The 12,726-nt window shown below is 37.5% G+C and overlaps 1 protein-coding gene across 2 annotated transcripts; it reads left to right on the top strand.

Moving 5' to 3' along the window:
* Positions 1-3,947: 3,947 nt before the first annotated feature.
* On the top strand, positions 3,948-12,123 carry LOC135581220 (AUGMIN subunit 2-like). 2 transcript variants are annotated; one of them, XM_065101309.1, is made up of 7 exons: positions 3,948-4,555; positions 4,654-4,689; positions 4,781-4,909; positions 6,680-6,784; positions 7,601-7,669; positions 10,597-10,710; positions 11,503-12,123. In XM_065101309.1, the coding sequence occupies exons 1-7, from the start codon at positions 4,439-4,441 to the stop codon at positions 11,821-11,823; spliced, it is 891 nt and encodes a 296-aa protein (XP_064957381.1). In that variant the 5' UTR covers positions 3,948-4,438; the 3' UTR covers positions 11,824-12,123. The 2 variants fall into 2 exon arrangements, with proteins under 2 accessions (XP_064957381.1, XP_064957382.1); XM_065101310.1 differs by lacking the exon at positions 4,654-4,689.
* The last annotated feature ends 603 nt before the right edge of the window (positions 12,124-12,726 follow it).

Here is a 12,726-nt window from a genome sequence, read left to right as displayed (position 1 = left end):
CTTTATTGGAATGAAAAAAAAAGGTCATGGATGATGAGACTACATATAATCATTTTGTGAATGATGGGAGATGACAAAGAAAAAAAAAAAATAGAGAAGAGTAAGCACATATTCACACATAGATATATATAACAACTCACGTGATGATGAGAGCAAGACGATAAAAGGTATTATGGGTATTATAAAAAATAGGAGCACTAAATAAAAAAAATTTAAACTATAAAACCCTGAGAGCTTTTTCTAGATAAATCACTAGATATATATATATATATATATATATATATATATATATATATATATATATGACCGTAAAATAATAACACATATTTATGAATTATTAGAAAAAATACATCAATATAGAAAAAAAATACCTCGATACAGAAATCACAATATATATATATACCTAGAGAAATCACTAGGTATATATATATATATATATATATATATATATATATATATATATATATATATATATATATATATATATATATATATATATATATATATATATATATATATATATGACCGTAAAATAATAACACATATTTATGAATTATTAGAAAAAATACCCCGATACAGAAAAATATAAAACATAAATTCAAAGTAGTGAATAAAAAATATTTTCTTGAGTTCAACTTAAATTCAAACTTGGGCTTAAAGCCATTTGTAAAGCTTCTCATATAATTTTTTTTTTTAATTATTATCACTAGACCTGTTAAAAATTTTCATGAGCTTTTTTATCCAAATTCGATGTGGCTGTAATTAAGAAATCAAAATATTACAAATACTAATGTAAATTATACTATCCAATTTGATTTGATGGTTTACCTTTTTTTTTATCTTTGCAAATTCTTATAAAATTTTACATGACAATAATGAACTCCAACCCAGCATTTATTCATAGTGGGTAGAACATCTACAACAGAAAACTAAATAAATGAGTTGGTAATCCAATTTACTGTTGGATTATGGCATCATCTATATCATCATCATCATCAACTTGCTTAATTCTAATTACCAGAAGATTCCTTTTTTTTTTGGATTGAGATCCTCAGAATAAAAGTTACAATCTCGAAGAATTCCTTACAAATGTGTCATGTGTTAGATATTATAATCTTCGATCCTCTATAGATCTCATATTAGTGAGAATCTGATCCACTCTTTTATTTTCGTTTCATGGAGGGAGTAAATTTTGATAAGTTTACTTCTTTAACATCTTGATGAATAATGCTTAATCGATAAAAATATTTTTTTATTTACGATAATAGAATTACTAATATTGCTTCGACTTTTATCTTTGTTTTCTCAGGTGCCTTGGACGAAGGATGCATGAAGTCAATGGTTACGTGGCGTTGACATTGTTGAAGTCAATGCTGAACTGGTTGACCAAGGAAAAGTCAAAGCATGAGAACCGTTTGCACCGCACGTCGAGAGCAGCGACGAGGCATCTGGGTCAACTGGAAACCGAAGGCAACCGACGGTGAAAGATAAGGATCAGCTTTTTCATGCAGCCAATCGTTTTCATGTTCGTTCGTTTGTCATCGTCGTTCCTGCAGCCTTTAAGAGGAAGAAGAAGAAGAAGACAGCGGAGATCCCCAGAGAGAAGCGTCCCACAGCTGGAGAAGCGTCGGTTGTTTGATGCAGAAGAAGAGAACACAACAGCAAACGACTGCAATCTTTTGACGGACTGACTGTGCCGCATAACTCCTCCTAAATAAATGATGGGTGGCCATTAAAGATGGATCCAACTACAACTCCATGCATTTAAATGAAAGGAAACACCTATCCCATTCTCTCAGTGACGCCACAGACATACATCATGTAATACGAAATAGGACCTTAAGTCTGACGCTTTGCAGTGGTGGTGCAGATCAAGTCAAGGGTTGGAAGCTTGAGAAAACATGAAGGGAATGACTACCAAGCCTCTCTCTTCGTGGGTGATGATCCTCCGGAGTCCTCGACCTGCTGCCTGCAGAAAACTGGGAATATGACCTCTCTCTGTGCTCCCTTCTCTCTCGGGGCGTAGCCGACCTGTCAAGGAGAAAGCAAATTACAACTTTCAAGATCAACAAATCTGAAGAATTTTACCAACAAAACACAAAAATTATCTTGAATGGTTTTTTTCTGTTCTTCTCTGCAAACAAAAACAGTCAGTTCCCTGCCAAGAAGGATCTGCCCATCCATATGATACTTAGCTTCAGCTGCATCAGCAGGATCAACAAATTGGACAAGCCCAAATCCAAGTGGCTCTCTGCAAAAAAGCAGAAAATTGTTTAATGAGAATCTAATGTAGTGATCATACGATAGGGCAACTGCATTTAGTGGGTACAGTAAAATTAATGATGCTTGCTAAATCATGACGATGCGAAGGAGTATCAAAGTCCATCATTGAGCATTGGCTTGGATACTAAATCTTGATGTTTAAGCAATTCAAGTTAAAGCAAGCACTTGGCTTCTGACCTTTCACTCTTCACAGTTTATATATGACTTCAAATTCACTCTTCTCAGGCACTAGAGAGGGAAGATTGACAAAGCAAAGGGCGATGATCAGTATAGTGCGTTAGTCGTTGACTTCAAAAAAAATACTCAATGAAAATTTCTCAAAGTTAAGAGTGTTATATAGGAAATTCTTTTTTTCATACAGTGTCCCAATTTTAAGAAATTTTTATCAAGTATATATATATTTTTAAATTACCATCCTACTTGTATCAACCATCACCGTCGATCGTGTCGATCGCCTCTCTCCTGTAGATTGGCCTCGTTGGTCACCTCTACGCCACCATGCACGAGTTAGCTCTATTGACAGCTCCATCCCCTTCTCTGGTTGTTTACACATTCGTGAGCGAGTTGGCCTCGCTGACTACTCCCCTCTCTTTCCTTACTGTCTATGTCTTCACAAGAAGGCTAGTCCCATCGACTACTTACTTCGAGAGCATAATGCCCTTAGGGTCTAACGAGGGTAACAAGGATTGGCATTGATGCCCATGCCCACAACGCTCGTGCGTCTAATGAAGATATAGGAGCGATGGTGAAGGCAACACAAAGAGGATGAGGAGGCAATGCAAATGGGAGGTAACGAGTGGGTATGATGGAGGAATGAGTAAAATGATATTTTTATGTGGCCAAGGGCTAATTTTTCAAGTTGGGGCACTCAACAGGAAATTTTAGAACTTACTAGATTTTTTTCAAGAGGTAATGCAGATGGGAGGCAACGAGAGGGTTCGATGGAGGAATGAGTAAAATGATATTTTTATGTGGCCAAGGGCTAAATTTTTAAGTTGAGGCACTCAACGGGAAATTTTGGAACTTATGAGATTTTTTTCAAGAGGTAATGCAGGTGGGAGGCAACGAGAGGGTTCGATGGAGGAATGAGTAAAATGATATTTTTATGTGGCCATGGGTTAATTTTTCAAGTTGAGGCACTCAACGGGAAATTTTGAAACTTATGAGATTTTTTTCAAGAGATAATGCAGGTGGATGACAATGAGTGGGTTCGATGGAGGAATGAGTAAAATGATATTTTATTTGATCAAGCGCTAATTTTTTAAGTTTGGGCACTCAACTGAAAATTTTGAAACTTACTAGATTTTTTTCAAGAAATTTATCTATTTTAAATTTCTCATATATATATATATATATATATATATATATATATATATATATATATATATATATATATATATATATATATATATATATATATATATATATAACTGAAACCTAAAAACTTTTATCAGCAATAGAGTATAATAAAGGGATTAGAGGTTTTCTTTCAAAATTACTAATAATTATTTGATATTTGTGTAAGAGCGTGGAATCGGAATAAAAGATTCGACCCGACAAGCTCACGGGTCGATTTCTAACGCCTAACCCGCTAATGGGTCGGATTCGGGTCAGGCTTCGGTGTGTTTAATTCTCGAGGGCGATCCATCCGACCCGTTAATAGGTGGTGAAGCCCGACTCGTCGCCGTTCGACGGCGGTGAAAAGAAACCCTAAGTCACTCACTGCCTCCTCTCCCTTCACCGGCTCCCCCGCGTGCCACCTTCACCACCACCTCTCCATCCCACTTCCCCATCTCTTCCGATCATTAAGGTCTGCTTCATTTGATTTACCATCATTTATATTACTGGGATCCTCCCGAGCTTCCCCGACAGCCTCCTCCTCATTCCTGATAGCTCCCTTCCCTGCTCCCGAACCCTGACAGCGCCCTCTCCTTCCTCCTCCCTCCTCCGTCTTCCCTTCCCGACCGACAACCACCCCATCTACAGCAACCCACCTCCGATACCCCGACTACCCCGTCTCCTCCTCCTCCTTCTCCTCGGATAGCTCCTTTCTCCCCTCCCAATTTACAGCAACCCCCCTCCCCATACCCCAACAACTCCCTCTCCACCCTCCTCTTCCTCCCCCTCCTCAGGAGATCGGGATCGGATCGCCGAAATGTCGGTGTCGAGCGACACGGGAGGCGCGGGGAAGAAGGCCCCCAGGCGGCTTGGCGGCATGGCCGAAGCCCTCGCCATCGCTTCCGATCTCGGCTTCCCCATCCCTCCTGTCCAGGTCATAAATCTTCGCTTTGCCCTTAATTTTTCTTGAATCCATTAAATCTTCTGTTTTCGACTTCATATTCAATTCGTCCAGTTTCCTCATGATCGAAGTACTTCGATCCTCAAGAATTGGGTTTCTTTCAAAGGGTATACAATTTTTTAGGATGTATTTGTTTTGCTGAATGGTTTAGCCACTTATATGGTCAATTCATCACGCAAATCCTGTGAACACTTGCAGGATGATCAACAGGGCTTGTCAAATTCCATTGCTGCGGATAAAGGAGATGACTTGATAAGGGTTTTGAGAGAGCTTACTACTGTACAGAGAAATATAGCCAATTTGCAAGTGGAACTTCAAGGACGAAAGGTGAAAAAGCAGATGCTTCCATATACATTTTCTTTGAACTCTTGAGTGCGATTCATCTTTTTAACTACCATCATGTATTTCCAAGTCGTTTTGTTATTGTTATTCTTCTTTCATACTTCAACTGCTAAAATGACGATAAATATTATCACAAATCATAACATGTAGCACAAATATATAAGGATGTTTAAACAATTATAATAATTTACTTAAATTTTTTGATATTATTTAGCGAGATCTCTTCATGCACATATGTTGGTCTTATAATCTTTTGTTTTAAGCGAGGTGGGTTACTCAATGTTTCAGTGTTTAAAAATTTGAAGATTCTGTACATCCTAGTGAACATACAGTGGCCACTAGTCATCTAGTGCTTTCAGAAATAAAGATCCACACAAGAGTCTTTGTTGTGTGATTTTGCTGCAACATACTTAAATTTAATAGCAGAAAAAATATATATTCACACATACTTTCATAACTAACTGCATGCCATTATGTAGCACTAAATTTTCAAATAGTCATTTTTATTAAATTCTTTTTGAAATGGTCAGTTGTATAATCAGAAGTAGATTCACTTCATGACATCAAGAGAATGTGAATGCCTATGACACTTGAGTGTGTTCTGCTAGACATGTATGAGAGGCATCTTAAAATACCTTTAAGATACTTCAAGTTTTTAGCTACTGATTTGCATTATAAAGCTCTTTTAGATGTAAACTGGAACAAAATAGAATGTATGAAATATTGGATATTTAGATTTTAGAATAGATATAAAGTAGGAACTCTAGCATTCTATAAGAATGCCTGTAATTTGCTACACTGGTTCAGGTTCATGGATCTGTTCATGTTATTGAGTTCTGTTACGGGCAGTTTTGTTGGCAAATTCAAGGGGCACCAATTTCTTTTCTATAGTTTCTACCAAAATCTTCACAAGTTCTTCATATACCTCTCCTGGCACCTCCGATTTATTTCATCTTGTTTTGTGGACTTACTAACAGATCCTTTTGTGGCAGCATTGACTGAGGTAACAATGATCTATAGACTCATCAGTTTATTCATATATTGAGATGCACATTGCACGAGTTTATTCATCCATTGAGATGCACATTGCATGAGTTTATTCATCCATTGAGATGTTCATTGCTTCTTATAAAATTATAAGACTGATTTTTTTACTCTTCTTTCGTCTAACATTTTGTTGAAGTTGCTCCAAATAAGAATGTTCCAAATTGCTAACAAACCTTTTATGCTTCCTCTCTTGCTGAAACTTTCCTCAACTTGAATTAGGAACCACAATTAGAGGGTTGCCAATAGGTTGACAGCCAATCATAAATTATGTCAAACATGGAGTGATAAAATTACTCTCATGCGACATGCTGTTGTCTTCAGTCTGCTATGTGGAATCATTAAAATTTCCATGAATTGGCATGAACATCTGGGCCATTGCTGTCATGGGTCCACTATGATAAGGTATACTCAGCCATAATGTGCCATTTCCATGGTGTTACCTACACATGCCATGTCACTGACTTTAACCTCTCCTGTAGAATTGCTGGTCCCATTTAAATCCCTGGAATGCTTGTTGTTGGAAGTTAATATTTGAGTGAACATTATAATAAATATTTACCAGAAACAAAGAAAATTATCAGTACATATTTTCTTCCTTTGGATTATAAACATGTGATACAATTAATTTGTCTTTGTTTATTGCTTATATTTTGAGGCCATTCACAATTATTCATCAAGTTATTCTTTTTTATATTTTTATTTCTTCAGGATGATAAGAATGTTGCTCATCTAACCCATGTTAGTGAAATGGAAAAGAAATGTGAGTCTTTGGCCAGAATTACTGCTATTTTGAAAGATGTCATTCAGAACAAGGTATGGAATTGGGAAAAAAAACTATAAACTTAAGCATATTTCTTCATTCTAATTACTACATAGAATTACATGTGCAGATGTTTTAGGTTATCAAATATATCCAAACAAAGCTGCATATCTTTTCTGCACTTGATTTTTCTTATTTTCACCTCTGTGTGAGGCCTTTGTTTGTGTTTTTTCTTACAGTTTCTGGTTTCTGTCTGCTTATTGTTGGAATCTTTTATAACCAGCTGCAAACTTGTGGAAGGTGACCATCTTTTCCTGACATTTGAGTTCTTTGACTGTAGATGTGTTGTAAAATCTCAGTCTCAGTGAAAGATGTACACCCATTTTTTATGTACAGTTCAGTTGCAATGTTTTATGTCAGTTTTTATTTTAAAAAGAAGGATAAGTACAAGATAGATTTTGCAGAGCCGGTTGTCTCCCTATTTGTCCATTTGCTCTTACCACTTGAGAGATTACCATGATTGGAAAATTTGAGGGTTTGTCTTGACTTATGCTGATGGCCACCAGTGAAAGATGTACACCCATTTTTTATGTACACTTTGGTTGCATTGTTTTATGTCTTTATTTTAAAAAAGAAGGATAAGTACAAGATAGATTTTGCGGAGCCTGTTGTCTCCCTATTTTCCCAATTGCTCTTACCACTTGAGAGATTACCATGGTTGGAAATTTTGAGGGTTTGTCTTGCCTTAAGCTGACGGCCACCACCCTATCATGTCTATTCTAAGCATCTGATGAGTGTGTATTTAGTATATGTTTGACATATGTTTTCACGCTGTACCTCATTTGATGATAGCACTTTTATTTGCTCAGGATCGGATCATTGCAAGATTGCAGCAACCATATTCTTTAGACTGCATTCCTGTGGAAGCTGAATATCAGGTGAAAATCTTAGTATACAGGCATGTTTATAATCAAGTTGTCATTTTGGACAGTGTTTTACATGCACATAAGCACTAATTATGTTTGCTTCTGACAATAAACATTTTGACGTCATGGTGATTTCATTCTCTTGTGCCTAATAAAAATTCTGCATATAGCAATTATAGAGAAACCAACTAGGTCTGCTATATCTGTATCATGGTTAAATTTTGGAGGAGTGTTGCAATTAGTGTTAGGATCAAGAGCACTAAGAGGGGGGGGGTGAATTAGTGCAGCGGAAAATTTTCAGCGATTAAAACGAAAGCTGCGTTCGTTCGATAAAAACGATTTCGATGTGAAAGCCGATTCTAAGATTACTTTAACTTAAGATTAAGCGAGATGACGTTAAAGTAGATCTACGAAGGCAGTTTGCAGTTTATGATGGAAAGCAGAATACAAGCACAAACTAAAATACGACGTTCATACGATAAACGCCGATTTACGTCTAAACGCAGATTTAGAAAGTTCTGAACTTAGAAACTTATTCATAAGATCACAGAAGGCAGTAAACAGTTATGATTGAAATCAAAACGTAAACGTAAACTGAAATATGATGATCGTACGAGAAAAGCCGATTTACGTCTAAACGCAGATTTGGAAAATTCTGAACTTAGAAACTCGTTCGTAAAATCGTAGAAGGCAGTAAGCTATTGAGAAGTTTGCAGTGAAGGTAAAATGCTCAAAGGAAATGCAAACCAGATTTAGAGTGGTTCGGTCAATCTTGACCTACTCCACTTTTGGCTTCCTCCACCGACGAGGTCACCGACGTCAACTAGAGGCCTTCCTTCAATAGGCGAAGGCCAACCACCCTTTTACAGATTCACTCCTTTTGACGGGTTTAGGAGACAACCCTTACAGAAGTTTTCTCTCCTCTCTTTACAACTCAAACTTTGAAGAACAGAAGGAGGAGAACTTTTGGTCTTTACAACAGTTTTGAGCTCTAAGAATCACAGAAAGATGTCAAGATTTCGAGTGTAAGTTCTTCCTTTCAGTGCTGAATGAGTGGGGTATTTATAGGCCCCAACCCAATTCAAATTTGGAGCTCAAAACTGTCAATTCCTGGAATTCCGGGATCAGGCGGTTGCACCTCCTGACTGGGGCGGTTGCACCGCCTGGCAGAGCTCGAAGACTGAGCCTCTGGGCGGTGCCACCTCTGTCAGGGGCGGTTGCACCTCTCTGCCAGAGCTCGAAGACCGAGCTCAGGCGGTTGCACCTCCTGACTGGGGCGGTTGCACCGCCTGGCAGAGCTCGAAACTTGAGCTCAGGCGGTGCCACCTCTTGTCAGGAGAGGTTGCACCGTCCAGTCTCGCTCGGAGACTGAGCCCAGGCGGTTGCACCTCCTACAGTGATCAGGGTCCGAATGGGTAGATCCATTCGGCCCAAATTGGGTCTTTCAGGGGCCCAATTGCCCCAAGATTAAGCCAATGGGATCACCTCCCATTACCAACTTAATCATTGTGCTAACTACGATAAATCCTAAGACAATTTCTGTAGCTTGCTCCGGTGCGTCAATCGCATCTTTCGACGAGTTTCCGGCGAACTTCCGTCGATCATCCGATGAACCCCCGGTGATCCTCCTGCGGACTTCCGGCAAACTCCTGGACTTGCGACGATCCACTTGGCAAGTTCCGACGAGCTTCTTTGGCAAGCTTCTGGACTTCTCAGATTTGTTCCCGCAGAACCTCCGACGACTGTCCGAGCTTCCGTCGAGCTCTCGAACTCCCAACGTGATCATTGTCATCACTCCGGCGCAACTCCTGCTGCGTGTCTTACTTTCATCGTAGTTAATCCTGCACACTTATCTCAACACATAGATTAGACAACAAATGACAATTGACTTCATCATCAAAATCCGAGATTCAACAATTAGTCTTAGTTTTAATTTGACATTAACAAACAATATTATGAATAATACCTACAAACATATGAACATTATGATTAGATATGTGTGCACCACTTAAGTCGACTAGTTAGCTCAAGTGGTTTGGGACATCTAATACTTCTGTGAGGTATCCTGTTGTGGTTATTGTTGACATGTATTTTCTTTTTCTTTCTTCACTAAGGTCTACTAATGTACTCTTAATTGTCTTGTAAGTGACTTAATGTAAGCTCGATGCATTTTACTAGCTGTATATCTAAAAATGAAGGAATTTGAACTCTCTTTCATGGATAGATTTGTTTTTGCTATGTCATCTCTTACTGAATAAATATAAAAATAGGGTCTGGACTCTTTATCATGTCATTTGCTGTATGATCTAAAACTAAGGTCTATTATCGTATGATAATTTATTATGAATCGATTAATAAACTGGATTTTAAAACTAAGGTACTATTACTATTTGAAAATATGCTTTATATGTAATACCAGCTCTTTAAATTCGTCACAAACTAAAAAGTAAATTTACGAAGTAGTGCAATTTTGTATTCTCCATGCTTATTTGGTAATAATATGTACTACTTTAAGAAAAACTTTGATTTTTTTTTATATATATACTTCATAATGAAATGAATTTAAAAGCATATCTTAATGCCCATCCATTTACCAGGCCTGCAATGCCCCATGCATGAAAATTTTTCTTCCCCATGATCAGCATGATACAGAAAAGCATGGAAGCTATATGTGAATGTACCAGGTTAACCTGTTGGCATGTGCTTACTACCCATAAGCTCTTTTTTCTTATTAACAAGCTGATATCACAGATCCGACTTTACTGAGATCAAATATAACCGATGCATCATTTTGTATCCCACAGTAAGACCATTTATTTTGATGGAATCATTGTTCTAAAATCCACAATCTAAGTAGGGAAACATTGTCTTTTGCAGGAAAGATTAGTTTGTAGCCATTATAAATCATTAAAAGTCCCTAATCCTTGCATATCTTCCAGAAACAATTCTCAGAGTTATTGCTGAAGGCTGCTAGTGATTATGGAGCTCTGACAGCAGCAGTTGGTGATTTCCAGTGGTGCCAGAATTTCAAAGAATCACCTACAGTATGGGGGGTATGTTAAATGTGTCATTTTGTGTACACTTCAGTGATTGGCATTCACTAATTGCTTGCTTTCAATTATATGGAAAGGTTTCTCATATCACTTAAATATCGGCTTACTTAACTGACTTAATGATGTATTGCAGCATCAATTAATTCTTGTTCACACATTTATAATCGTGCCATTTCCATAAAGTCTGCAGCATACATGATTGGGTCTAATTTATATGGCTGTCCTTAAATTAAATTATTCATTTTAATTTCTTGTAAGGAGTCTCTTGATGTCTAATTATGTCAGATCAATTTGTCTGTTTGGACCAATGGAAGTGACCAGCAATCTAAATAAGCCAAGAGATGTAGCTCATGAGAAATGACAACTGAAACCTTATGCTTCAATCTAAATTGGTTGAAACAGGCAGCTTTGATTGGTTTGGGCCCTGTTTGGATGAAAACTTATCATGTGGTGTGAGCAAAATTAGGCAGCAAAGTAATGCAAAGGCACAATGCCACGTTAGACCGGGTGGCATCGATGTTCCACCTTGATGTCATTCGATGTTTTGGACAAATTTAGATATGCATATCTTGGCCAAATTATCTTAAAGAGAGTTCTATATTTCATCAAGTTCTGGGTGATGCAAGGACTCTTATGTGAAATTTAAATTAGATCATTAGGTTGATCATTCACTTAGGTTTTAACTTATGCTGGGTGCCATGTTGTTTTAACCACATTCTGCTTTGTGAAATCTGTGCACCATTTTTTTGGCCCATTGTTATGGTGGTTGAGATTTTGTCACTGTTTCTGAAGGAAATGTTGCGTCCTATTCCTGCTGCCCTGGCATCATGCACCCGGTTCTTCGAAGCCATGTCTGCTATGAGGGATTCATTTGCAACCCTGCAACAGTTTCGTGTCAGTAACTCTTCCTTGCCAACAACACCTAGTGACTCTTCAGGAGGGGATTCCAAGTATGTTACGCCTCCCCATTGGAGAGAAGGCATGACAAGCTCAGATGATTCGATGGTTGACGGTTGGAGGCAACAAAATGCAGAGGGCCATCCAATGGAGGCGACAGATGATATTGGTCAAAGGAGGTTGTCTTGGCCATCCCCAGTCAAGAAGGGCCTGTGAGTTGTGGCTTTCCTATTTTTGTGCTGGACTGATTGAAGATTCATTGAAGAAAAGGAAGAACTTGTAAGATCAGCAGACAAATCAAGTAACCCGAGAAGATGTCGATTTTACATCCTACCAAGTTATCTAGTAGTAGGACGCAATTGCTCTTACTTTTATGTTATAGTCGATCCGTGTAATGTAGTCAATATAGTTTTCATGTGGGTTTTTCTCAAACTAACCATATTGGAACTATCCTTTGAGTGACGATTTGTATGGTACTATATATTAGCCATTCTTGTGCCATGTCAGATTGCTTTACGTCTAAATGTCATGATTTGTGCTTAAAACTAAACAATCTGGAATTGTATGTGTTTGTTGTTCAACCAGAAAATAGGCTGTCGATTCTCTTGTATCAACTAGCAATTGATACAGTTGTGGAGCTTTTAGCCCCTGCTCCTGGTTATGTAAATCTCGTTTCATTTCATGAGTTCTCTCGTGTCTGTTCTTTTGTCTGCAGTTTACAAACTTTCAGCAACTTCGCTTTTTTAATGCTATGGTTGGCAATTTAGTCAAATTAATCGTGTTATTTTTTGTTAGTATGGTTGTATGATCTGTAATTAAATTCCTAGAGATGGATTGAAGTTTGTGCAGTTATAATCTTGAAAAATAAATTATATGAATCTGTTGTGGCTAATTACAGACTACTCCTTGTAGTAATTTTTTTTAAAAATCTATAATTATAAAAGTAAAACCTTTGGTTTCATTTGTTTTAATGTTGTTGGATTTATCGATGGAAGCATAAAAATGATAGGTAAAGAGATGGTTTCAATATTTTTGTTACATTTTCGATGGTAACAGACAATGATATCATTTGATGGTTGCGAGTGATTGTGAATGAGGAAAGAGAGCGACAATGAGAGA

This window comes from Musa acuminata, chromosome BXJ2-3, assembly GCF_036884655.1.
Source record: "Musa acuminata AAA Group cultivar baxijiao chromosome BXJ2-3, Cavendish_Baxijiao_AAA, whole genome shotgun sequence".
NCBI classification, from domain to species: Eukaryota; Viridiplantae; Streptophyta; class Magnoliopsida; order Zingiberales; family Musaceae; genus Musa; species Musa acuminata.
The sequence above is the reverse complement of the archived record's forward strand: the minus strand, read 5'-3'. Positions and strand labels throughout refer to the sequence as shown.

Bases quoted from the DNA above. Each gene is read 5' to 3' on its own strand.
- LOC135581220 (XM_065101309.1), top strand. From the start codon at position 4,439: ATGTCGGTGTCGAGCGACACGGGAGGCGCGGGGAAGAAGGCCCCCAGG. The intron at 4,690-4,780 runs GTATACAATTTT...GAACACTTGCAG, and splicing joins AATTGGGTTTCTTTCAAAGG to GATGATCAACAGGGCTTGTC. The intron at 4,910-6,679 runs GTGAAAAAGCAG...TTATTTCTTCAG, and splicing joins TGGAACTTCAAGGACGAAAG to GATGATAAGAATGTTGCTCA.